This window comes from Ambystoma mexicanum, chromosome 5q (assembly GCF_040938575.1).
Source record: "Ambystoma mexicanum isolate Mex_15411 chromosome 5q, UKY_AmexF1_1, whole genome shotgun sequence".
In the NCBI taxonomy this organism is placed as follows: Eukaryota; Metazoa; Chordata; class Amphibia; order Caudata; family Ambystomatidae; genus Ambystoma; species Ambystoma mexicanum.
This window is the reverse complement of record NC_090933.1, coordinates 1195281617-1195307412: the sequence shown is the minus strand read 5'-3', so window position 1 is coordinate 1195307412 and position 25796 is coordinate 1195281617. Positions and strand designations below refer to the sequence as shown.

General features: G+C 46.4%; 1 protein-coding gene across 18 annotated transcripts in view; it reads left to right on the top strand.

Moving 5' to 3' along the window:
• PTK2 (protein tyrosine kinase 2) overlaps positions 1 to 25796 on the top strand; it is a 1463565-nt gene that overhangs the window by 668805 nt on the left and 768964 nt on the right. For all 18 annotated transcript variants that reach the window (XM_069621702.1, XM_069621703.1, XM_069621697.1 and 15 more), the window contains one exon: positions 19134 to 19300. In XM_069621702.1, the coding sequence (XP_069477803.1) occupies positions 19134 to 19300 (167 nt within the window). The remainder of the gene's footprint in view (positions 1 to 19133; positions 19301 to 25796) is intronic.

Here is a 25796-nt window from a genome sequence, read left to right as displayed (position 1 = left end):
ATATGCCTCATTTAGCATGTCTAACAACGGGGGGGAACACCTCATCTTTAAATATTTTATAAAATTCGTCTGGGAGTCCATCAGGCCCCGGGGCCTTACTAGTTGGCAGCTGTCTCACCACCTCCCCCAGTTCCTCTAAGGTAATCGGTGCGTCCAGCTCCTCCCTTTCCTCAGCACTGATCTGCGGCAATCCAATGTCCCCTAGGGTTTCCACTATCATCGCGTGATTCTCCTCCCCATCATCCCCATATAGCAGCCCATAATAGCTTGCAAACTCCAGATTGACTCCCTCCTGGATGTCCACCACCCTTCCGTCTTCTCTTATTATTGATCTAATTGGGGGCCTAGGGGTTTCACTCTTAGCCATGCCAAGATCCTTCCCGGTTTATCCCCTCCCGCATGCTGCCTCTCTATGTACTTTCAGTAGTTAAGGTTGCACAATCTCTCCCAGTGCCCTGCGCAACTTTGCTGCAGTCTTAGTATCAAATCGGTGTCTTGGTTGGTGCCGTTTTCTCCCTTAAGTGCCCTTTCCAGTTCTCCCTCGGTTTCCTGCAGGTCCGCCAGGATCCCTCCTTGCAGTCCTTTAGATTTTGCAATAGCCACTCCCCTAATCACAACTTTGAAGGCCTCTCACAATGTGCCCGCCGAATCCACACTGCCCTTGTTCGTCTCAAAGTAGCTAACAATTTCTTCCCTCATGTCCTCCCTAAAAAGGGGGTCTCTGAGCGCCTCCGCCGTGAGGCGCCACGTCGGGATTCTTGCTCTTGTGGGGCAACATTGCCATCCAAGGATCAGGGGCGAGTGGTCCGAGAGGACTTTCGCCTTGTATTCAACTTGCGTGATCTCTGTTAGTATCTCTGGAGTGACAAAGACATAGTCCAGCCTAGTGTGCAGTTGCTGTGGGGCAGAATAATGCAAATATTGCCTCTCATGAGGATGGCGTGCCCTCCACACATCTTCCAACCCAAAATGATTCAGCAGCGTCTGTAACGCTTTAGCCGATTGGGTAGGCCTATCAATTTTTCCATCTGACCTGTCCACCCTAGGGTTTAATACGCAATTAAAGTCCCCCCCAGATCACCGCCCTCCCCATACACATGCTAAGATTGTTACACAGTGTTTTAAAATATGCCGCAGTATTTTGGTTTGGGGCATACGTGTTTACAATACTTATTTCCCTGTTTTCCACTAATCCCCTCACCACAACCATCCTCCCTTCCGTCTCCACCAGCATTTGTAACAGCTGAAACGGGATGTGTGGCGCCACCCAGACGATCACTCCCCTGGCATAAGCCGAATATGAAGAACCCACCACAGTCCCCTTCCATTTCCTTCCAATCATCTCCATCTTGTCTTGCGTCAGGTGAGTTTATTGCAATAAGGCAATATCCATCTTCTGTCTCCGTAGGTATAGCATAACTATGTTTCTCTCTTAATAGCTACCTTTTTCAGGTAGCTATTAAGCCCCCTGACGTTCCAAGTGACTATTTTAAGATCCCCCATAGCGTGTCAGTCCTTCTATCTCCCCCACCTATGCAGTCCCATTCCAGTGGCTTAACTTGTCTATGTAGGCTCGTACCCCGACCAAAACTCCCCTTAACCATAAATGCAACAAACCCTCCTGCTTCCCTCCCTCCCCCCCTCCTTACCTATCCCCAACAACACCCTCCCCAACTGTTGCCCAGCTCCATACCTGGATCTCGGGCACCTCTGCATCTAGCCTTTTCTGGCAAAAAGCCTGTACTCGCGACTCAGCAGGGTAAAGTCGCCCTTAGTGGCCGCCTTACTACTAACTCTCGGGGGTAGGTTGCTTCCCTCCTGTTGCCCCCGTTTGTTTCAAATTCGCTACGGATAGCACTACCTAGTTCACTTGTGCAGTTTGATAACTATATTCCAGTCCTGCAGAGTCACAGAGTCCAAATGCACCCAATACCGCTTAGATATTCCAAAGCTTCATACTAAGATTCAACCCCCCGCCCCCGCTTATCCCCACAGTGTTCACGACACATTCTCCTTACTTGTCATGCTTCTGGCGATCTTGCTCCTCATCTTGCTCCGGGCAACCCTGCAAGTCCAGCCATGACGCGGCTTCCTCTGGGGTGTCAAAAAAGAGTGCTCTGCTTTTGTGCAAGACTTTTAGCTTTGCAGGGTACAAAACCATATACTTGATGCCCGCCGTACGCAGTCTCCTCTTGACCGCCACGTAGCTATACCGTTGTCTTTGCACCAGCATAGTGTAGTCAGGATATTGCGTGATGTTGGTGGATGCTCTTTCTATCGTCCCGACTCTGCGAAAATATTCCAGGATCTTCTCCCTGTCTTTATAGTTCAGAATGTGTATTATTATCGGTCGCGGTGGGGCCCCAGGCCGTGGTTTCCTCATCAGGGCCCGATGCGCGCGTTCAACCGTGAACCCTTGTGAGAGCTTGTCTGCCCCGATCCCTTGCAGGATCATGTTCTCCACATAGTTAGTGGGGTCTTGGCCCTCTTCTCCCTCCGGCAGGCCGACTACCCGGATGTTGTTCCGTCTTGCCCTTCCTTCCGCCTCTTCCACTCGGTGTTCAAGGTTGGCAACCTGCTGTTTTAGTACATGGACCTCTTTCGCATTGTTTGTGCGGACCTCTGTTTTAGTCTTCACCACGCTTTCCAGGCCACTTGTCCTTTACGCCAGCGCCATAACGTCTTGTCGCAGCAGGGTGACTTCAATTCCTACTGCATCAATTTTGTTCTCCAAGGCCGTCTGCAGATCCGCCATTGCTGTACCCCATTTGGCGCTCACTTCTGTTATGGCTTCCAGGACCTGGCGGTTCCCTCCTTCTGGGGTATCATCTGCGGAAACCGCCACTGCACTTTGTGCCGGGGTCGAGGGGGTCCGCAGTGCCTTTGCAAAGATTTCCATTGTGGGTTGTTAGCTCTTAGCCCTCACCCCTTACACTGACATGCAATCCTTCTTACGTGTTAAGTTCCAGCTATTCTGTCTTGTTGCGACTTCGCCAGTTTCGTCAGGCGTTGGAGTTTGTTCCTCAGCGGGCTGCGTTGTGTGGCGGCGTAAGAGGTTGCGTTTCGAGTGGGCTGTGTCCTCCCACGTCCCACCTCTGACTCCTGTAGTCTGTCGATTCGGCTCCCGCTTCACTCCTCACTTATCAGTTTGACTTGGGCTTTTGTATGAGCCCAGGTGCGACACCTTGTTCCGTGCTTTGGTTTTGTTACAGCCTGTAATATCTACGTGATGGGCGGGGTTCCTTATGATTTCATGCTCAAGCCAGCGCTCCCCTCCACAAAGCACGATCCAGCATGCTGCACTGTTCTCCTGGTGGGCGCTTTGCAGTCACTCGTCCATTGCTTCCGTGCCCGCCTCAGTTTGCGTGTGCCACATTGGATCATGTGGCCTGCAGTGTCCTCTTGGGCTGCCGCTGCTTAGCAGCAGCGCGATGTGCAGGATTCCGGTTGCTTCCCATGCTTAATTCAACTCCTCAGCCCTGAAACAGCTCCCTGCGCCCCCTCTCTGCCCAGTGCATAGCCCTGTGTCTTTGTCCTCTGGGTGCGCTTTCACTCGCTGGGGTCGTCTTATATTATAATGCCTATTCTACAGTAGTTTGCACCTGTGCGCAGGCTCATTTTATCTCATTCCGGTAGCAGCGCTTTGCTCATGAAAGTGTCCCGGTCCCATGCAGGTGTGTGCCCCTTCTCAGCATTGTCTTATCACTATCACTCTCTTTGCCATTTGTTGCAGTCTCCAGCTCTCCATGTGTGCACTTTCCGGTGCTTGTGGAGCCTACTCCTGAACTGCAGGGCTTACCCTGGTTGGCTTTGGATGGCACTGCTCCTTAATGTTTACTGGTCATCTTGTTTGCTGCATCACCCATGCAGGCTTTTGTCTTGTCTGCTTTCCTCTGTTCGTGGTATCTGCTGTTACAGTGACCAAATGTGGGTCTGGGGGTGTTCACTCTTCCTCGCTACGGTCTCGTAGCACCAAGCCTTTGTCCAGTCAAGTGGCGGGCGCCATTTTAGATTTCGCCGTGTAACGAATGTCCGGCAGCGTGTTTGTTTATTCCATAATTCTACTGCAGGTCACAGTTGAATACAGTTTTGTTGCCTACCATATACTTTGTATGTCCGCTCCCCTTTTTTCTCCAAGGTGCTTTTTTTCACAGCTCGCGCACTGTTCGTTCCCCCGCTGATTTGCGCTTATGGCATACACGTTGTTTGCCACGATGTATCTCGACTAGATACTTGTTATCCTTGGCGTCGCGCCCTTCGGTGCCTCTGCTACAAACGTACTGGATACTTTCCGCTTTGCTTTCTTAATGTGCGCCGCTTCTGTTTGTTGGTCTGCGCCATGCTTTATTCCGTCACAGCCATTCTGCAGCACTGAGTCTCTTTGTTATCTCAGGGCAGGCGCCATCTTCCGATTTCGGTCGCAGAGACCGCCGTACTTCTCTGGTGCTGTTTCCAGCAGGCTTTATTTTCATGGGGCAAAGTTCCGCTGTTCGCTGTACTCATTCACGTAGCCATGGCTTCAAGATCACTTGTCACTGCATGCATTTTAAGCCTTTTTTTCGTTCGGATCAACGCCGGATCACAGGAGCTCTCAGGAGCTGCGACCTAGCTCATGACCCTGTAGCCACGCCCCCCCCCGCAATTAACTTTGATTACACACATCTGACTTCCTTTTCTCTTCCCCACAGGGATAAAAGGCAGAGCATGAAAGCACACTCTCGGCAAGGCAAAACACAGGAGAAAGCAGCAGTTCCAAGATGGCAGTTTAATACGAGGATAAAGACGGTAACACCAGAGAGGGTTGCAAGGAGAAGAACCACTACTTTCAAGAGCCCTCGAGAACAAGAAACATAAGACCAGAAATTAAAACTGAAGAAACGTGCTGTGTGTATCGGAGGTACCAGGGGCCCTCCCGCAGCGATAGCCAAGGCATGGAGGAGCAATTGCTGCCATGGTGCTGTCCTTGGCCCCTACAACAAAGCAGCACCAGTAAAGCCAGCACAGCCGGTGAGTCAGGGAGACTGATAGCAGACCGGTCTGTGTTAGATCCAAGGTTGCAAGCAGCAACATCGTATGTAGAAATCTGAAAAAAACAGGGTGTGAGGCGTATGTGATGAGCGACGCAAACATAATTGAATATCCAAGAAGTGACTGAACTTTTGATGCCAAGATAGATACCATATACAGAGTGGTCTGGCACCATGTGGGTGCTCATTTGAAGGTCTCTGAACTGGGAAATCAAACTGGTCCTGCAATGGGTGAAGCGAAACCCTGTGCACATTTGATAGACTTCTTAGCTAATACGAACTGCAATTGGTCCGAGCCCTGCTTTGGGAGACTAATTGTGTAAAAGGGATCTGAGCTCGGCCGAGTGGGATCCAGGGTGAACTTCGAGTCACCTGAGAAAAGATATTAAATAAGCATTGGAGAAGAGAACCAGAGCCCAGAAGAGGGGGATCCAAACTAAAGATTGTGGTTTTTAAAAGGATCTGAGCCTGGCTGAGGGGTTCCAGGGTGAAGAGCGACTCACCTGACTTGTGTTTTTGTAAAGGAACTTTTCATTTGTTTTGGAACATCAGACCCTCTGAATCGAGTGATTTTGATAACTTAAGAGACTTGGGCACAGAAGGCCCTGATGTTGGTAATAGAACTGTGTCCTTGTGCCGAAGAAGACCGAGAGTGTGCTGTGCTCGAGTAATCCACCTTGTCCCGTACTGAAAACGTGGGGCAGGGAGGCCAATGTCCTGAACATCCCGACTTATCATTTTGTGAATGCAAGTTTGGGGTTCTGTGTAAGCCTGTGCGCTTGGTATTTCACTTCTTTTGAGGTTGCCTCTTCAATGAGTTAGTGTAAACTTGTTGGTTATTTACAATTTTTAGTTTTTTCAGTTCTCCAAATGTATGCAGTCTTTTATTATTCATTTCCCATCAAACGTGTTGAAATAGTGGTGCCAACAACTCTCTGCTAGGAGGCACGTGCATGTGTTTCGCCCTTCCTCTGGCTTTTTCAAGGCACTAATAAAGCAGTTAATCAAACAGTTATAGGTTCATTTTTAGCATGCGATTTTTGACATACTTTTTGCCTTACTTAACATAGTATTCATATTTCAAAAGCAATTCTCTCTATTTTTTCCCAGTAGTGTGTGATGCTGAGTAGACTACTGTCCTGTGGGTCTGAGTGGTTGGAGAGGAAAGGGAAATTAAGGATATTTAATTTGAGTAGTAAGTCCCTTGCTAGGATGACATGAGCATGTGTTAGAGTTATAGGTTGGTCAATTCTGACACTACTTACCTTAAAAGTAAGGTAAGGTTGTTCCGATCGTGGGTAGTTGAAAATGACAAATGGACCATTGCTTTTTACATTTCCTGGTGTCCAATTTCCTCTGTGGTTATTGCAGCTTGAAATCTAAGTTCAGATACTTTGCGTGCAATGGATACTTTACTAAAGATTGGGAAACGTTACAACATTACTACATTGTACGTTTGTGATTGTGACCTAACTGTACCTATGGTGCTCTTTCATCTGTATTTAGTCAAATAGGGCAATTCCATATTTTTGCCTATTACCACTAGAGTGTATTTTCAACTGTATTAAGTGAGTTAGGGTGGTCCCATGGTTACGCCTTTTCACCAATGATGTGCATGTCGGTCACGTGCCAAGCTGATGGTATTGGATTGTAACTACATTGTTGGTCATAGAGGTTGGGTAGTGCCCTTCATGGTTGCCGTTCTCAAGGGTATCGAGAATATGAACTGTGGTGTTCATGGTATCATATTTGATAGGGTCAGCAAAATTCTCAGTTGCGTGTGAACTCGGTTTGTTATCATTTTAATCTCATTGGGCAGTTAATAATTAGTGTATAAATATACCCGTGGGCTCTCTTAAGTTGCACACAATTTCGTGTAGCCTCAGAAATTTTTGAAGATTGTCCGGATCACAGCCAGGAGAGAAGCATTGATCCTCCTTTTACCTTTTGACCTTCAAAAAATTGGAAGTCAACTAACTGCAATAGAAATCCAAAAATTAAGGATTAAAGCTGAAGCACCAAAAAATACTGAAGAGAATAAATTAATCTTGATTTATAAACTACGCCTCCTGAAGATCCACGTGCTAAGTGGTGAAACATGTGTTGTTATTTTCTTTTTCCTAACTGAGATTTGTATCACAATTAAGAATTGCACAAAAATGGAAAACTGAAAAGGTTATTTCTTTTGCACAACTGAGACCTGTGTCACAATAAAGAAACTGAGAAAAAGGGAAAACTGAATACTTGTCATCCTTAACGCATGAACAACGAAGATCAACTCTTTTTGTCTTGGAAATAAATGCTAATATAGTTGTGCTTTTCATGAAACTTTTGATTTAAAGTTTTTCCCAAAATAATCTTATCCCTACTTTTAGAGGGAGGTGTGGTGTTGTTTACTACCTAACCGTGTGTGTGTGTGTGTGTGTGTGTGTGTGTGTGTGTGTGTGTGTGTGTGTATGTATATATATATTTCTGAGGCTTGTGGAATCTGCTTAGATCACATGCTGTGCATAGGCCGACATCTAGTGGAAGCTGCAGAGTATTACAGTTTGTTTTTCGAAACTCGAAAATGGGCGTCGACACAGGGCGTGTCAGTAATACTATCCCTAGTGTGACGTCCACTGTACCCAAGATCCCACACGCGTCTAGGATCCTCAGATTGTTTTTTTCCGCCATACTGGTCGGAAGCATTTTGCAGAGTCCCCTGGCCTTAGCCATACTTTTGCTAAAATATTAATTTATTTACATCCTTCCCCATCCCAACGTCGAACTTCGACACTCGACGCCGGCTGGAGAAGAAATCGACCGTCGGCTGCTGCATGACGGATTTGGGCCTCAGAAGGCCTCTGGCCTCGGCCCGGGTCTTGGAAGGCCTCTGGCCTTGGCCCTGCAAGTAGGGAGAGTGGGGGGTTGTACATACTCTACACTCTTGGTATATAGGTACACCATATACATTTCCTACACTTAACAGCCCGCTGCCTCAAGGTGCGTATGGAGGGTACCCCTTTTCAATTCTGCCCCAAGTGCAATCGCAAATACCCTTGGGTCGACAGGAACGCCACGTGCAATCTCTGCTTGCCGAGGGACCACCCCGAAGCGAACTGCAGAGCGTGTAGTAGGTTTAAACCTAAGACACTTAAGGACCGTTCAACGCGTTGGGCCCACCACGCCAGGCAAGCGGCCATGGCAGCGGAGGGCGCCTTCAGCGACGGCAGCGACGCCGTACTTTCGGACGGCGAGGGCATTACGGCATCGAAAGACAGCCGAGCGCAAGTCCCCGACCTCGGAAGGTCGTCCGGCAGGGCGGCTATGGGGAAGACCCCCGGCGACACAAGCGCTTCACACACCACACACACACTAAACACACAGTCCAACCGAGACTCAACGACGTAGAGTTCTCGGAAAGAGGCACAAACAGAACAGTCTGATTCGGTGTCCTCTGGGCGTTCTCGATCGAGATCGCCGCATGACTCCAGGCAATCATCCACTCTTGCCAAGAGTGCCTCGCTCCCTAGGCTAACAGAAATTCGATCGTCTGAGGATGACGACGACTTCCACCCCCAGGCCGCGCTCCAGGAGTCGGAGCCCGCAGACAAAATCAGCGAGGCCCCACGCTCGAAGGACAGGGACCCGATCCTCGACGCCAGGCGTCGAAAACCTCCGGAGCCACAAAAGGACAGGGAAAACATTTTTCCACTCACGGGGAGGGGGGAAAACAGCAGAAGCAGCAGCCTTTTCACTCTTCCACACCTGTGAAACACACCACTCCCCCTAAACAGACAGACAAGACCAGGTCTGCTGATATGTCTAAAACCAGCAAATCTACTCAAGATAAATCCCCGAGACTTGCTGAGAGAGTCATTCCCAGTTCCAAAAAATGGTCCAGTGAAGACATAGATAGGGTCATGTCAAGGATGTCTTCTTTGGCTGATTTTTACGATAAAAATCCAGACCATTTCCTTTCGTATGATCCACAAGGGGCGACACCCTCAGGCTCTAATTATCCTATCCCCCCCCCCGAGTAAGAAGCCCTGGTTTGAAACACCGATGAGGTCTACAGACCCCTTCTAGGTACAACCATACTCAAGACCATACTCTATCAAGGAGAGGCTTTCTTTGGTGAGGACCAAGGATTTGCCATGGTAGAAGAGCAAACCGGGACGGGATACTATGGGGATGATGAGGACCAAGAAGAGGAAGAGGAAGAGGAAGACCCTGAAACCTACAGAGTAGATTCCCCGGTAGAAAACGAAGCCCCGGTTACCGACTCCCCTGTCGATAACCAACCCCTCCTAAACGAGGTTCTCGCACGTGCAGCAGAACATTTCCATATTGACACCCACGGTGTCCAGGAGGAGAGGGACTTTGCAGAGGAGTTAGTGGGAGAAAGGAGGCCTGTTGCCAGGACCATCCCGATCCTTAAGTCCATTCAGCGAAGAATAGACCCGTCCCTGGTGAACCCGAACCTCACCAGAGCAGTCAATCCCAGGGTTGAAAAACTTTTCAATCTGAAGCCAGACTTCCTAGTTGTCACTAACACTCGTAAGAGGGCTGGAACACCCTTGTCATCGTCTGAAGCTCCTCTCGACAAGGAGAGCAAAAAACGATATGGTTTCGACAGGAAAGTAGCCTCAACGTCCGCCTATCAAGCAAGGATTGCAAACTCCACCACCCTGTTGGCCAGCTACAACTGTCATCAGTGGGAAGAAGTTGTGGCACTCATAGCCTCTGCTCCTGAACCTTTAAAGGGCCAGTTAGCTCGGATTTCCGCAGAGGGTAGAGCCGTGTCTGGTTGCATTTTGAAAGCAACCTTTGACGCCGCGGACAACGCAGGTAGATTGATAGCAGAAGGCACTGTTATCAAGAGACATGCATGGTTACGGCAGTATGGTTTTAAGGCAGAAACCCAGGCATCATTGTTGGACAAACCGGTGGAAGCCGATCTGTTGTTTGGTAAGGCGGTCGAAGACGCACTGAAGAATGCCAAGGACGAATACGAGACACTCAAGTCCCTTGGCCAGTTAACCAATAAACCCCCTAACCAGAGAGGGAATAGTAATTTTCGTCACCCACACGGCCAAAATTCCCAGAGAGGATCTAACTATTCCCAGGGGCAGGGTACACAGTGGAACAACAGCCAACAGTCTACCCAGGGTTACGACAGGGGTAATAGGAGAGGTCGTGGCAAAGGCAGAGGCAGCCCCACCAAGGGAGGCGGCACGCCTCCACCAAAGCAGTGACTCTCAGTTCAGGGTCCCTTCTCACGCAACCCCAGTAGGGGGACGCATTTCCAACTTCACCCAGGCTTGGGAAGGGATCAAATCAGACAGATGGGTGCTGTCAACAGTATCCACAGGGTACTGTATAGAACTACTGCAGCGTCCCCAGAACCATCCTCCACGACAAAGAGTACACTCTTTAGAACATCAGAAGATTCTCCTCGAGGAGATCGCCATTCTGCTAGAAAAGGACGTGATAGAACTCGTCCCGGGACACCAGGTAAACAAGGGTATTTATTCAACTTACTTCCTTGTGCCAAAGAAAGATTTGACAATGCGCCCAGTATTGGACTTACGGCCTGCCAACAAGTATGTCAAGCCCCAAAGGTTTCGTATGACTACGCTACAAGAGGTAATCCCCCTCCTAAAAAAGGGGGATTACATGGCAACCTTGGATATGAAAGATGCTTATTTTCATATTTCCATGTTCCCAGCGCACAGAAGTTACTTGCGCTTCAAGGTGGACAGTCGACACTACCAATTCAAGGTACTGCCCTTCGGGATAGCTTCAGCACCAAGGGTATTCACCAAGGTACTGGCGGTGGCGGCTGCACACCTACGCAGGGAGGCAATCCCGGTGTACCCTTATCTGGACGACTGGCTCATAACGGGGGAAACCCCAGTAATTTGCAGGACAAACATTCAAAGGACTATCGACCTCCTCCACGAGGTAGGCTTCTCAATCAACGAGAAAAAGTCAAGCCTGGTGCCAAGCACCTCCAAACAGTTCCTAGGAGCAATCCTAGATAATCAAGAGGGGTTTACCATTCCTTCAGAGGAAAGAATTCGGAATATACTACTGCAAATTCCGCATTCAGTCCGGTCGCCCAATAACGGTACGCAAAGCAATGCGTTTGCTGGGCATGATGGCGTCATGTATTTACTTGGTCCCCCAAGCGCGCCTGCGCATGCGTCCCATGCAGGAATGGTTGGCGAAACAGTGGTCTCAGGCAAGCGGTCAGTGGGACGATCTAGTGGTCGTTTCGCCAACACTAGTACAAAGCCTTCACTGGTGGACAAGAGAGAATCTCGCACAGGGGAAACTCTTTTACGATCCCGAAGTACAGGCAGTAGTCACTACCGATGCATGTCTGACGGGGTGGGGAGCTCACCATCTCCACCACACAGCTCAGGGTCTCTGGTCTCCCTCAGTGGCCAAGAACCACATCAACCTGCTAGAGCTTCTGGCAGTATTCAGAGCGCTTCAAGCGTTCGAGCCCCACCTACTAAACCTGTCAGTGCAAATCCAGACGGTCAGCACAACAGCCATGTTCTACCTGAACAAGCAAGGAGGGACTCGTTCGCCAAATCTATCCAAGCTTGCCCAGAAAATCTGGATATGGGCACTCAGATGGAACATCTTCCTGTCATCACAACATGTTCCACGGGAGCTCAATTCCCTAGCGGATGCTCTGAGCAGAGACTCTCTCCCAGAGGAACACGAATGGGTTCTACACAGAGAGGTCGTAGAAGATAGCTTCTCTCAGTGGGGTTTCCCCACTATAGACTTATTTGCCACAAGCGAAAACAGACAATGCCCAGGATTTGCATCCAGGTTACCCCAACCAGACTCCCAGGGGAACGCCCTGTGGATGAACTGGTCAGGAATGTTTGCGTACGCTTTTCCACCAACTCCTCTCATCAGGAAAGTGGTGAACAAGATGAACAGAGAATCGATGACGCTTGTCCTAGTTGCTCCCATGTGGGCAAGACAACCGTGGTTCCCACACCTACGCAAGATGGCGGTGTGCGAGCCCATCAAACTTCCAGCCTGGTACAAACAGTAGGTTGTAGAAGGCTGGAACAGTGCACCAGCATCCCAACTCAATGAACCTGGCAGCATGGCTCCTGAGGTCGTAGAGTTTGGACATCTCAATTTACCACAGGGGTGTATGGACATCCTAAAGGAATCTAGGAAACCAAACACAAGGCACTGTTACTTTGACAAGTGGAAGAGGTTCGTTATCTGGTGCCAGAGTAGACAAATCAACCCTGTTGATTGCACTCCTTCCACTATTGTTATACATGCTCCACCTGCTAGATTCAGGATTGGTTTTTAACTCACTGAAAGTACACCTGGCAGCCCTGTCGGCATACACCACTTCCCATAGCTAGGTCTTGTGGTGGAAAGTACCAGTAGTTAAAGCCTTCATGGAAGGAGTAAAGAGACTTCACCCTCCTATTTCAAACCCACCACCAGGGTGGGACCTTAATGTGGTGCTAGCCAAGCTCATGGGACCCCCTTTTGAGCCCATGCATAAAAGCAGTCTCAAACACCTGACTTATAAAACGGCCTTCTTAGTAGCTATTACTTCTATAAGAAGGGTCAGTGAAATTCAGGCTCTGTCAGTGCAGGATCCCTTCTTTACTGTCCATAAAGACAAACTGGTTTTACACACACACACCCTAGGTTCTCACCTAAGTTTATATCAAAATTCCATGTACACCAGTCCATCGAGCTTCCGGCTTTCTTCCAGGACTCTCAAAGCTCGGCTGAGGTGAAACTACACACCCTAGATGTGCGTAGGACGGCCCTCTACTATGTAAATAAAACCAGACCGCTAAGAAAAACAGATCAACTGTTTGTCTCCGTAGCTACAGGCAGAGAGGGGGATCGCGTCTCTAAAGGTGCCATCTCGAAGTGGATTATTAACTGTATCCAGCTGTGTTACTCAATCTCTGAAAGAACTCTGCCTTTCACGCCAAGAGCCCACTCTACTAGAGGCATTGGGGCCACTCTGGCTTTCATTGCAAATGTACCCCTTGACACCATTTGCAAAGCAGCTACTTGGAGCTCTATTCACACTTTTACTCAGCATTACTGCATTGACACCCATTCCAAGGCAGAGACACAAGTGGGACAAGCGGTTCTAAGACACTTATTTGCTCATGACCCTTCTCGCATCCCACCTCCTTCTTCAGGTACTGCTCGCTAATCTATGCACAGCATGTGATCTAAGCAGATTCCACAAGCCTCAGAAGGGATACATTACTCACCGTAATCGTATTTCTGATGCTTGTATCTGCTTAGATTCACATGCAACCCACCCTTCCTCCCCTCTGAGAGAAGGCGCATGGTTGCTTGTAGTCTTACCTTTCTATCTATCTGCTTGGATTATCTGTACTCACGCTACTCCTCATGCTACCTCATGTCAGAAAAAATACAATCTGAGGATCCTAGACACGTGAGGGATCTTGGGTACGGATTCCACTCTGGAGCCATGGAGAAAGAATGTTTGGGAATGGGAAACAGGCAAAGATCTGGAAGGGTTGAGCGGTTGGGGGAGTGAGGCAGGAGCTTGAGAGCCTGGGAGCCTAATTTAACCATTTACATGATGACTATTGATACTGCAAATAAAGAAGTATATTGTACCGTACCAGAGTGCCAGTCTACCTTTATATTATAGGTTTTGACCTCCCATACTTCAGAGTCCCATGTCCGACCCTTCCCAACTACTCCAGTACCAACCAGTCCTATACTTTGGGGCAATTTCGAAATTAGACAAAAAGCATTTGCAAAATCAAGGGAAAGAAAATGTTGTTCAAACTACATAAACCCACAGTGCTAACAGAGGCATCTGCAGTGATTAATAAGCCTCCTGGCTGAAGCATTTCCATTACCTTTTGGTTTGTTCAAGATGAAGAGACTTAATTGGGCTGACTTTTGTTTGCAAAGTATCATGCCAGTCCTTCCCTTGGCTTGGAGTTTTTTTTTTTTGGTCTATAGCAGTGGCAATAGGCACCTGTATGAGAACAAAACTATTGATTTTGTGTGTTCGGCATGTTCTTTTGGTGCTATTTATGGAGAGGTGCCTATGGGCCAATAACATTGCCAGTTTCTAAATTTAAGACAGTCATTTCTTTCTTCTAAACAATTATTTGGATGGTAGTGGGTTAGCTGCAGGCAGCTATTCAGCTAATCTTTATCTGGAGTTGCATTTAGGTGATTAATAGCCATGTCTGCCCAAATGTATCTGTCTTGATCTTAATGGGTTAATTGCAGCTATGAATCCGCTTCCTTTGTAATAAAACTATTTAATGAGGTATTGTGAGGAATTCGACCATTCACACGGTGGGTGTGCGCTTGCCTGGGCTTTTTTGAAATTTTAAATGAAATTGAATGATAGTAGATCAACCTCCAGATAATGTGTGGGGCTAATCCGCACATATTTTCCTGTGCCACCGGGCGACATACGCATAGACCCATGGACTCTGGGGTGAACACAGCCTACAGGCTCCCCCGCCCCCTACCATATTAAGTTGGAATATGACAACCAAGAGTACATCAAGGTATCTCGGAAGGGAGTAGACCAAACCTTCCTCCTGCCACGCCAGCCTAATTAACTATCAAAGGCTCCATGGATATGCCCTGTCCTTTTGTGTAAGCACTGCAGAATGGTGGCAGCAATTAACATAATTAGCATGCTAATAGGGTATACTTCAAACATGCCCACATGGGGCTTAGCTGCAGAGGTGAACAAAGGAGACCGGAAACCCCGAACAACCTCTGATATGCACTGTCAACCTAAAGCCAGCTTCCGCATCTCAGTATCAAGGGCAGTGACCTGTCATGTTTGGGACTATGTATTTACAGTAGTTACCCCTGCAAAGGGACCCCATTCAGAGTATGTTGTTTGGGAGAGACCAAAAGTCTGGTTTTGCCACAGCTTCAAGGGAGACCTGCCGCTTTAATCATGAACCACAGAGAGCTCAATTAACCAGAGAGACCCTTTGATCGACACCAGAAAGATGGGTGGGGCTTAGTGCTTTGACCCCTTTACCTTTTCGGTTGCAAAGCACTTTGGTAATGACCACATGCACACAACCACATGCATACATGAGATTGTTGCTGGGGACCCCGGATTGGTTCATTAAGGTAGGCTTAGCCTACACCAATCACTGGGGCGACTAGCGCTGAGATACCTCCGGGTCTTGGGCACTAACAACAAAATAAATAAATAAAATAAATACATTTGGCTCTAAAATAGGGTCAAGCCTCTCCTTTGGCAGATCTGAAGACTTTGCAAGGAATAACACGAAGAACTCATATGGACCCTGGCTGAAGGCAAGTCTGACTTCTAGCTTCCGCCAGTAAAGGAAGGCCAGAATTTCCAAAGAGGGAAGCAAGATCCCTCCCCTAAACATATCCCAGGGAACAGAGGGAGATACTGAATCCAAGGACCCTCCAGCAGTTCCAGAATTGGTTCCCAGCCAGCACACAGTGTGCCCTGCTACCCTCTGCAAGCAAGATTCCTAGGTGGGAAGTGCCAGACAGCCTCTGAACCAAACCAAGGACAAGGCCATTGCCTGCAACACTCCTCAGCTTTGGGCCATTGGCCTTAAAGGACAAAATGAGCCCAGTGAAGAAGCTAGGAGTGGTATCAACAAGCATCAAACAGCGCCCACCTTAAAGGACATTTTTCGAGCCACTCGAGCTGTAACCGACTATACCGCTGACTGTTGTCACACCGCTGTCGTTCACGTCGTCCGAGACTCCTGGACCAATGCTTCAGACTCGCCAAAAAGCACTGAAACGATTGCTGACCCCAAGCTGCCGTCTTATACCTACAGCTGTCTCCCATCTTGAACTCTGTTGTAGGAGCTGCGAAGCGCCCTGAAACTGATTCGACCCTGTCGAGCAACAACAACTTCTACAAGCACGAGGTACGTTTTGGCTCTGTCCCCCTGGTCCTTCTCCGAATGCCCCTAGTGACATTTTACTGTAGAGGAGGTCCCAAATAAAGCCTGCACTCCAATCGTCCATTTTGAAGTACCAGGAATGTTCACACCAAAATGTGACGTATGATGAGCAAATAAACCAGCAGAGAGCCGCAGTAGGGCTCTGTCCAGTGCCTATCGGAAGAACAGCAGCTATCGAAGTACCAATACCAAGAAAACAATGGACAGTAAGGTATCCATTAAGAAAACCCTACCAACTAATGGAACGAAATGAAGATTGCCTAAGTACAGTCCCAGAAGAAACCAAAAAGGTCTTAATGGAAGACGAATGGTGACATCAAAAGAACCCAGACTGACTTGCAGATAGAAGTGACGACCCGAGAAAGATGCAAAAAGACGAAACGCCATGAATAAGGATATCGTGAACCTAAAGTGAAAGGACGATGTCGCAATGCAAAGAGGTTTAAAGCTGTAAGCAAGATGAAGTCATTCGACCAGTTTACAACTGTAAATATGCTTGGAGCCGAAAGAAAGCTAAGAAAACAGTGCAGCTTGCTATACTTAGTAGAAGAATAGTGCGGCAAACGCCATTATACATAATTTAGCTCAAAACGAAGCACAGTATTATAAGTGTATTTCTACTTTGCACAAGAAGCAGAATCAACCCAGGTTACTAATGGCCAAATGAGAAACGATTCATATTTAGCAAAACGAGAAGATGGGTGAATCGAAATTCGGCAGAGGCAACTCGTGCCAGGAAACCCAAGGTCATACTAATAAAAGAAGCGAACAGTAGCTAGATCTAATTGAAACTGAAAACAGAATATCCTGCCTCTGGAAGTTTGAGATAAGACGTAGGCAGGTGGCGGGCTAAATGAGAATCAAATACACAAATTGAGAGAAAAGAGACAAATTCACGGTGTAGATATCATGTGACCAGCCGAGCAAGAAGTGAAGGTTCACACCTACGCTTGGCACCTGACCACGCGGAAATATCAGAACTTTTCCAGACAGAAGATGCAGTTTCGAGGCCAACCACAGTGAACTAATTGACACATGGACACTAAAGTGATGATTGATTGTAACCATAATCAGAGGAAGGTCTGGTAACTAAGGGGCACCCCACACCTGGCCGACCATTCTGCATGCTGCTAAGCGAAGTGGAAAAGCATTATAATAATTATTATTATTATTATGCCTGGGGTTGGTGCCAACCCAATGACAGTGGACCAAATAATATAGGGTCCTATAGTTAGTAGAACCAATGAGACATTGTACTTTTAGTGACGTCTACAGTAGTCCTGTTCGAAGGAAGGGCTTAGATGCCCATCTGACAGTGTTCACCCAATCCCCTCACTCCGTTACCATATACAGATATAGTACCTAAAGTAAAGTTACCTTTTCCTAACCAATAGAATTGCATGTTAACTTTTGAGTGTTACAGGTCAGTGATGACGATTTATGAGTATAAATGTTACAACTTGCATGAAGTTCGTTGGAGTTTGAAGCGAGAAGGACGATCGCATCACTGCTGATATCCATGACTCCCCGTTTTCTGTACTTGTCATTAAAATGACTCCCTTTGCCAAACCATTGAGTTGTCCTTATTGATTGGTGTTGGAGTAATGAATCTTCACCCCCATCCATCGCAAGGGTGCAGCTATCTCGTCTTAAAGTACTTCTGAACAAACCTCGGCTCTATGGGCCTGCCGGGGGCCTTTGAGTACACTACGATCCATTGCTCCCCTTGTGTTGAGTATCGTTGAACTATTGAGATTAATTACTTTACCGACTACCCTCCTGTCAGTATCCACCTTTTCCTTCTTGAAACTGTCCTCTGCATTCCTTTACAGAGTGGTTTGTATTGTGTAGTGTGCTAGAACTGTCTGTTGTGATAATAATAATAAAGTAGATATGTTTATACAACCTTGACTGGACAGTCCCTTTTATAATTGTATTTTTGCTGTGTTGCAACTAAGCAACGATCCACGACCTTGTGGAGATAAGCCTGCCATTCCGTCCATGTTACCAAAATTGGACAAGGAGGTTTATAATTTGCTTATTTTTCCATTCAGTTCGGATCCCTTCTGGTGTGCTAGAGGTGTGGGGCTGATTGATGGTTTAGAAACCGATATTCATCCCTGGACCACTGGTGCCCCGGAAGTTGAATCGTCAGAGGTATGCTTTCAGAAATATCATTTATAAACAATTCATCATCCCAGCACACATCTCTCAATCAAAGTACTTTGCTTGTGCCATTTTCTTTGCTTTTGTATGGAATTTGTAACGACTAGCTGTAACGTAATTATTTTGTTTTGTAAAGCCAAATTAAAGAGCTGTAATAATAGCATTTGTGGGGATAATTCGTAGAGAATTATAATTGCAGTATTGATATCTGAATAGTGGGACATACCTGACTTTTAAAACAATAAGTCTAATCGTTTGACTTTGACAATTGTTTTTCTTTTTCTTTTACCAACTTTATTTAAAATCGGTTGCATTCACATACCATACCACCGACAACATGGACCAGACAAAAAATATTATAGAGCTTTTTGTGAATTCTCACCCTATATCATCCATCCCTTCCCAATTCCACCTAGACCTGGTAATCCCCACAGCTTTCAACGGTTGTGCAGTAACTGCGCCACTGAGTACGGTTTGTGCACCTGAATGGGAAACCCAGGCCGTACTTCAGAATCAGGGACCAAATGTCAGTGAATTGAATCAGTTTTTCTTAAAAACAAAATTGGGAAGTTCATAAGCACGTAAACCTCGGGCCTCCTCTATTGCTGAATTCTAAATGTACCTGCCTACGTGTTTTGAAGGGAAAAGGTTCAGCATTTCTGTGTACTGGTTTTTGGTCCAAAACACATTGCATGACCACAGAAGGGGCCAAATAACGGTCATTTTTTCCTTTGAACCTCTCCCCAGCCCAGCATGAAAGAAAGAGGTTTCTTGGAAAACAACAACAATGTTGTACTTGAGCAGGTGCGTGGGCAGGAGGAATAGCGAGTTGAGCCGCCTTATGAAGGCCCTAAATGAATGTTATAATGGCAGGTCAAGTTAATACATGTTTGTGGGAACCTGTGTAGAACGTTTTGTGTTCAAGGCTTTGTGGTAATGTTACCTTTCTGCCCTTCTCCAGGGTATCATTCAGAAGATTGTGGACAGCCACAAAGTGAAGAATGTGTCCTGTTATGGACTTCGACTCAGTCACCTGCTCTCCGAGGAGGTCCACTGGCTGCATCCGGACATGGGAGTGTCGCACGTGCGGGAGAAATACGAGTGCGCACATCCGCCCGAAGAATGGAAGTAAGACGATACACACACTGCTTCTCACCTGTTGATGTTGCTTTTCTGTATTAACCAATGAGTGAGTGTTCATTGTGCAAAGTAGGAACTGCTCTCGATTGGGCGGTTAAAGTCTCCCCAGGGAACCTGGGCGTCAGTTCCAGTCTCTGATCCCTCACCATGGGTTACCCTGCTTTGCCCTGTTCACTGCGGAGGGCACTTTAGGAATTCCTACTCCTGCATCAAGGAGGACAAAGGCAATCTCGACTGCTTAGGTCGATATGTGGCAAGTGACCTGTCCTCGGAATGTGCACATCTTTTTGTAGGTCAATTTCTTCAAGCGTTACTTTGAGGGACCACCCCAGGTGGCAGGCATCTCCAGTTAAACATGTCTACATTCTAGGGTGTAGAAATGTGTCCAACGTATTGTATTGGTTCCCTTTTATGGCTTGCCCTTTAGCGTGGGTCAGGCAATTGACCATGAGACCTGTCCGCACGCGCAAATTATTTTCGATCTTTTTATTTTGGTATTAAATTTGTTTTTACTGCAGAAATCTTAGTTTACACTATAGTCCCAGAAGCATGACATTTAAATATGCGTTAGAACATCGGAATGTTAGCAGTACCCTTGCAGACAATGGGAGTTCTCCAGCATTGGATCTTTCATGGATTCACATGTTTAGAATATTCCCCGTCGTCAGACTGGGACCCCTCGCTACACATATATAGCCTTTTCCTATAGGAAAACTTCCGACACTTTTGTGTCCTATCTACGTCCTTTTAGAACCCGCCTACAAAATATGCGTTAGAACATCGGAATGTTAGCAGTACCCTTGCAGACAATGGGAGTTCTACTGCAGTGGCATAAGGTCACACTGACTGGCAAATGCCTTCTTTCCCACCATTCCTATCTTTCTCCTTTGCCTTTCCCTATTTTAAAGAAGATATTTGTTGGGGTGGTCAGGAAAGGTCCCAACAATGGTGTTGCTTTTCTAAAGCTGGTAACCGGGCCTGCCCTAGGATTTGCGGGCCCTCTGCAGCAAAAGATGTGTGGGACCCTCTTTATTTGCATTGCAGAAAATTGTCACAAAATGAGTCATTCATTTCGGTGGGGATCAAATAAACTAACGTTCAATATCTGAATTTTAGCTGTTAATATTACGGTTGTAGAAATATCAAGAGTGAAGCTTATTTTGGAGTAGCCGACAGAGTGAGCTGAATTATTTATAGAGATGGGTACCGTGACGAGGAAGCGCAGTAAAAAGAGTAGTGAAGATCACTGGTAAGTAATCCAAACATATACCTAATGTGACTGCACGTTCCAAGGATGTAAGGGCAGGGATTTGGCCTGGGCCAGAAAGGGCAAAGTGCTTTTGCTGCAGGATAGCGCAATCGTAACAAAGCCTATTTACCGGAAACTTACTGCAGCAATCAGAGTAAGCAATTCCGCAGGTCTTCAAATGGCCTCAAGTACAGAAACGAGTGTAGGGGATCATTAACATACGCACAGGGACTGAACGTATCCTAAAGTGAAATATGCACATTTAATTCAACTAGCCTTTCCTAATACAAGAAAATTCAAAATAGAAATGAGATTTGTCTTTCACAAAATGAATCCATATCCGAAAAGAAAAGAAAAAACAGAGGAGATGTTCTTAGAACACTGCTGGCAAAGTATAAAAGGTGTGCCCCTTTTAGCCCAAAAATCTATACTGAAATATTCTGTGGAAAGGAAAATACCAATACAAGACGTGTGCTTTGAAGACACTTTCATGCGGTTTTGTGGGTAAGCAGGTTCAAATCCTGGTGAGCAACAACTTGAGCAAACAAGCTTTTTTGCATGCTATTCTCAAAAACATCCAAGGGGAATTGAGTCGGGACTGTGAAAAAAGTGAGCAGACGCTGTCAAGTGACATGTAATCTCATCCTGTACCCTGAAAATCAGCACAGGGCCAGATAGAATATCTTCACTCCAGCAACCTCTCTTTCCGCATCCACCGACCTGGTAAATCATTGCAACAAATATGCCCTCTGATCCTTTCCCCTCCTCCCCACAACATTTGGTTTTCAACAATATTCTGTTTTATAAATCGGACTTGAAAAGTACACACATTATAATTAAAGTACTCTAGAAAAATAGGAATCCTTCTAGAAATAGTTTGAACAAAGAGTACATATTTATTATTTTCACCCCATCTTGAAGACTACAAATACCAGAATGCAATTCCACATAATTATTAAAATAATGGCTTGTAGGGGGTCTTTCAAGACTTATTCATAACAAAGGCATGCTTTATATAATCTGAGTGGGGACATTTTCCCCCTCGCCCCCGACAAAATGTATTTAACACACCAAACGGGCACATATGAACACTATTGCAATAGTGCACAACTCTTATTATTTTTATTTTTTTAGCCTATTTTAATTGTCTTCAAATAAGACAGATTTGGGTGGCAACTCGTTTTTCTGTATGTGCTTTCAGAATAAAATTTCCCCTTTCGACCCCTTGTCCAAAATAAAGGTTCTTAAATGGATCATTACTTTAAACAAAGAGCGTGATAAGCCCCAACTGTGAGGCCCCACGGGTCTGATGGGCTACTAGGGAGGTGGGTGGGAGGTATTTTTCTCTAGAAGCGCGTCACAGTGAGTTGGGAGCTGACAGCATGGCCTCACTAAAACAGGCATAAAGTAAAGCCCTGTGGCTGGAAGCAGCCAGCCTTCGTTACTACTTATACTCACAGCAGCAGGTAGCTGCGGGGCCCCCAAGTGCAGGGTGCCCGGGACAGCGGCACAGACTGCCCAGGCCTCAGGCCTGGTCTGGAACCAACGTTATGCACCAGCTTATAGCCAAGCTATAATGGTATATGGAACTGGTATTAATAGAACATGGGTATCGAACACTACAAACCTGACAAGATTCTTCAAGTGTGCCCATCGCAGTATGTGTCGGCATGCTCTCAATGATACACTTATACCAAATACATATGGGTTGGGGATCAAAATCAACAAATTATTGAACTGTAGAAGCAATATGTGTTGCATGCCGCTCCCTCTGCCACAGCACTCCATGGTACATGTAATCCTCCAATCCGAAAAGGACCACCTCTTTGCCAAAATGTAGTGTGTTCCTACGAGTAACTGAACACGCTGGTCTAGGTCTAGTAAGTGCTTTAATGTCCGTGTAACACATGAGGATACCTTCATAGGTACAGGTGAGATTAAGACGAGCTATACACCACTGGCCATCCACACCCTTGCCTAAGTGACCACCTAGGAACACTTGTTCAGACACACTCCACTCTGACGTCTCCCCCCACGCATTCATAGATGCATACGACTACCACAGTGTTTCACTGCGTGGAGCCGGCCTTCGTTGCTCCCTGGTGCTTGTTATGTAAGAACTTCAAAGAAATAGATGTAGTTTAAAAAAAAAAGCACTACCAAATGGAACAATTCTTTGGAGATTGCAAATTGTCCGTAATTCCCGCTGTTCCCTTATTCAAATCCAGATCAACACCAGCCTGTACCCCACAGGGGTTACACTGGCAGCATTCTGGACAGACAACACCAGCCTGTACCCCAAAGGGGTTACACTGGCAGCATGCTGGACAGAGCTGTTCCACCCTTCAGTTCTCCCAAAGGTGCAATGAAGTAGGAACTGGAGACCTTCAGCCAGCATTTGGATTCCTCCGTGTAAAGTTGTTGGGTGTTAGATGGCGCAGCTTCTGCCGTTTGCATGACCTCTTTGTAGTTTGGCTGCGTTAAGAGGGGGGGGGATATAGTATCAGAGGAAGCTTCCTGTCCCTTAAGTGGTGGCGTGAGCAGATTGGAGCAACTGTTCTGTGTTTGTGGGTAAGCATCGACCTCAGGTGCCCATTGGATTCGTGTGCTATCAATGTGCTGTATGTTCATCGGTGATTATAGGTGCATTGACTCAACTCTGTTTGTATTTAGAGGCCGTGGGTTACTTGCATCTCAGTGTTACCGAAAGGGAGTCTGGCTATTTATTTAGTTGCCTTAGGGAGACGACATAGTGTGTTGACCATTAAGCGACAACAGAGGGAAGGATGGCAGCGCAAAATAAGACGATTCTAGAATGGTCAGGTGACTGACTGGGATGTGTCAGGGAGGGGATGATATCAAAGAGGCAGTTGCCTTCAGGCAGCCCATGTCCGTCAAGAATTGGGAAGGAGCAAAAACCCCTGATTCCAGCTCTAAACTGAGTTTGATAAGAGGGCCCCCGGACCATATGTTGATGGAAGCGCTATGTAGAACCTCTCTCCGACATCCTCATACAGAAGCTTCCCAAGCAGGTGACATCCAGCAAGAGTTATACTCGAACCACTGATGGTGAATGGCCCTGGCCCCTTGCTGCTTTCAGGACCGCCCTATCTGATGAAATGGACTAGACTGTGTACAGCAAGTGGATGCCAAGATTGTTACATACAAACGGTTTGAGGGTTCCCGTGTAGCAAACCAAAACCCAAACTCTCTTAGCAGCTCTTGGCCCTAAAATATGCATGTCTTTGTACACATTTAAGAAATGTTCCCAGACATGGAATGCCTTATTATGACCCTGGAGTAATGTTTCCCGGGTCCTTGTTTTCTTTTCTTTTGGACTCTTAATTTACATTTTCCAATACAGAACAATATAGCATTAATCAATCTTGGGACCATATCAATCAAGCCAAATAAACAGTAAAACTATATACAATTAATGATGTACCCCTGTCCAAAATTAAAATTAATCTTCTCTCCCATGTCACCCCGCCCCCACCCCAACCCCATAATCCCCAATGTTCACATTCACATATATTTCCCAGAGCTTTTCAAATAACGCATTCTTCTCCTCTTTTCTGTACAGTACTTCATATCAGCTAGGACATGCATATCTGAGATTCATACCTCTATCTGGGATCTTTGTAAGGAGACAAACAAAGGTTTATACCTGGACTCCTGGTCCAAGAGCTACTGTTAGAATGGATGTCTTATTCTGACATATGTGAGCACAGTGCTGTAACGTGGCTTGAGTACTGCTTGACAGGAGAGCCGGTCCAATAATTCAAATAATATATTATTTGTGTATTCTAAAATGTCACCTGTTGATGCACCGCAGTTGAGTATTTCTGTGGTGGTCTGGTAAATGGGGGTTTCCATCTCCTGCCCCAGAAAAAGATCAGCAATTGCATGTGTGGCCAAAAATTCACCCCTTCTCTGTTTAAGCGGCTCCATAACTTGTTTCAGAATGATGCCAAAACCCTAAAAGTATTCCTTCATGTGCAGCTCAACGAGGCGAGATGCTGGCAACATGAAAGGTTGAGTGTGGGTTCCTCAATGTTGCCCACAAGTCTGAGTGCACAATCCTCTCACCGGAAGGGGTGTCACGGCTGCAGTAAAGCGGAAGAGGCATACTGACAGTGAAAGAAAGGAGGTTGTTGGATAGAGGGAATGGGGTGCACAACACTGCAGTCTTTACAGTATGTCTGTACCCTCACTAGGCACGGCTATGTGGCAAATCCCACTGGAGGGCGCTCCACAGGAGCTAGACAATGGACCGGGGCAAAAGGCACACTAGGACAGGCGGTTCTGTCGCAGACTAGAACAATATGTATTATCCCAGCTAGGCCAACAATGGTAGAAGGGCTTTATAGAAGACCGCTTTACGTTAGGTTATATTACTTTACTTGACATTACATCACATAAATTCTGGGCCTCTATGCTGCTATATCGCAGGTATATACTGCTGCTGCCTATTACATATGGAGGAACATTCTAAGTAATGCTGTTTGACGATGATTATTTTATGATGTTTATATGCCTTGGTTAATTTATACTGATTGTTTTTTTTAATATGTTTTATAATGTATATTTTAATTCTATGTAATTTTTGTGTATAAGGTTTTAATGAACCAATTTACAAAATAAAGTAATTAAAAAATGAAGGGCTTCATAGAAGTCCACTTTACGTTGACATGACATTACATGTAGTCACTATTCGTGTAGTCCAGACTCGCAAGCACCAGGGAGATGGCTGCAAGTGTTGTGTGGGAAGATGAGTTACATCGTGGAATGGCAAGTAAATCTCGGATGAAAGAGGCAATTCTTAGCTTTTGATTCGATTTGGGACTGCAGCCTTCAGGACTGTACATAAGGATTCTGAGGTTTTCGATCGATTGGTCATCTATGAGCAGATTCCCATCGGATCCTTTCTACCCTTGTTTTGCGGAGGCACATCTGGAGTCACGTTATGCTTGGGTTAAGTATCAGTCTCCTTTTGGTCATCTGACTGGTGAAGTATGGCTGAAATTCCTGGCTGTGTCGCACTTGTCAGAGTGATAATGAGGTAATTGTTGTAGTTATTCCTGCAAGCCTTTTACAATTTCTCGTTCGTTTTCTTGAAGATTTATCAGTGTGAACTTGCACCTTTTAGCAGCATGCTTCTTCACTGATGGCTTGATGGCAACTGGGGAGTGAGCATGTCCCGTGCATCCAGAAGCCAGTTCTTCATCATGCACA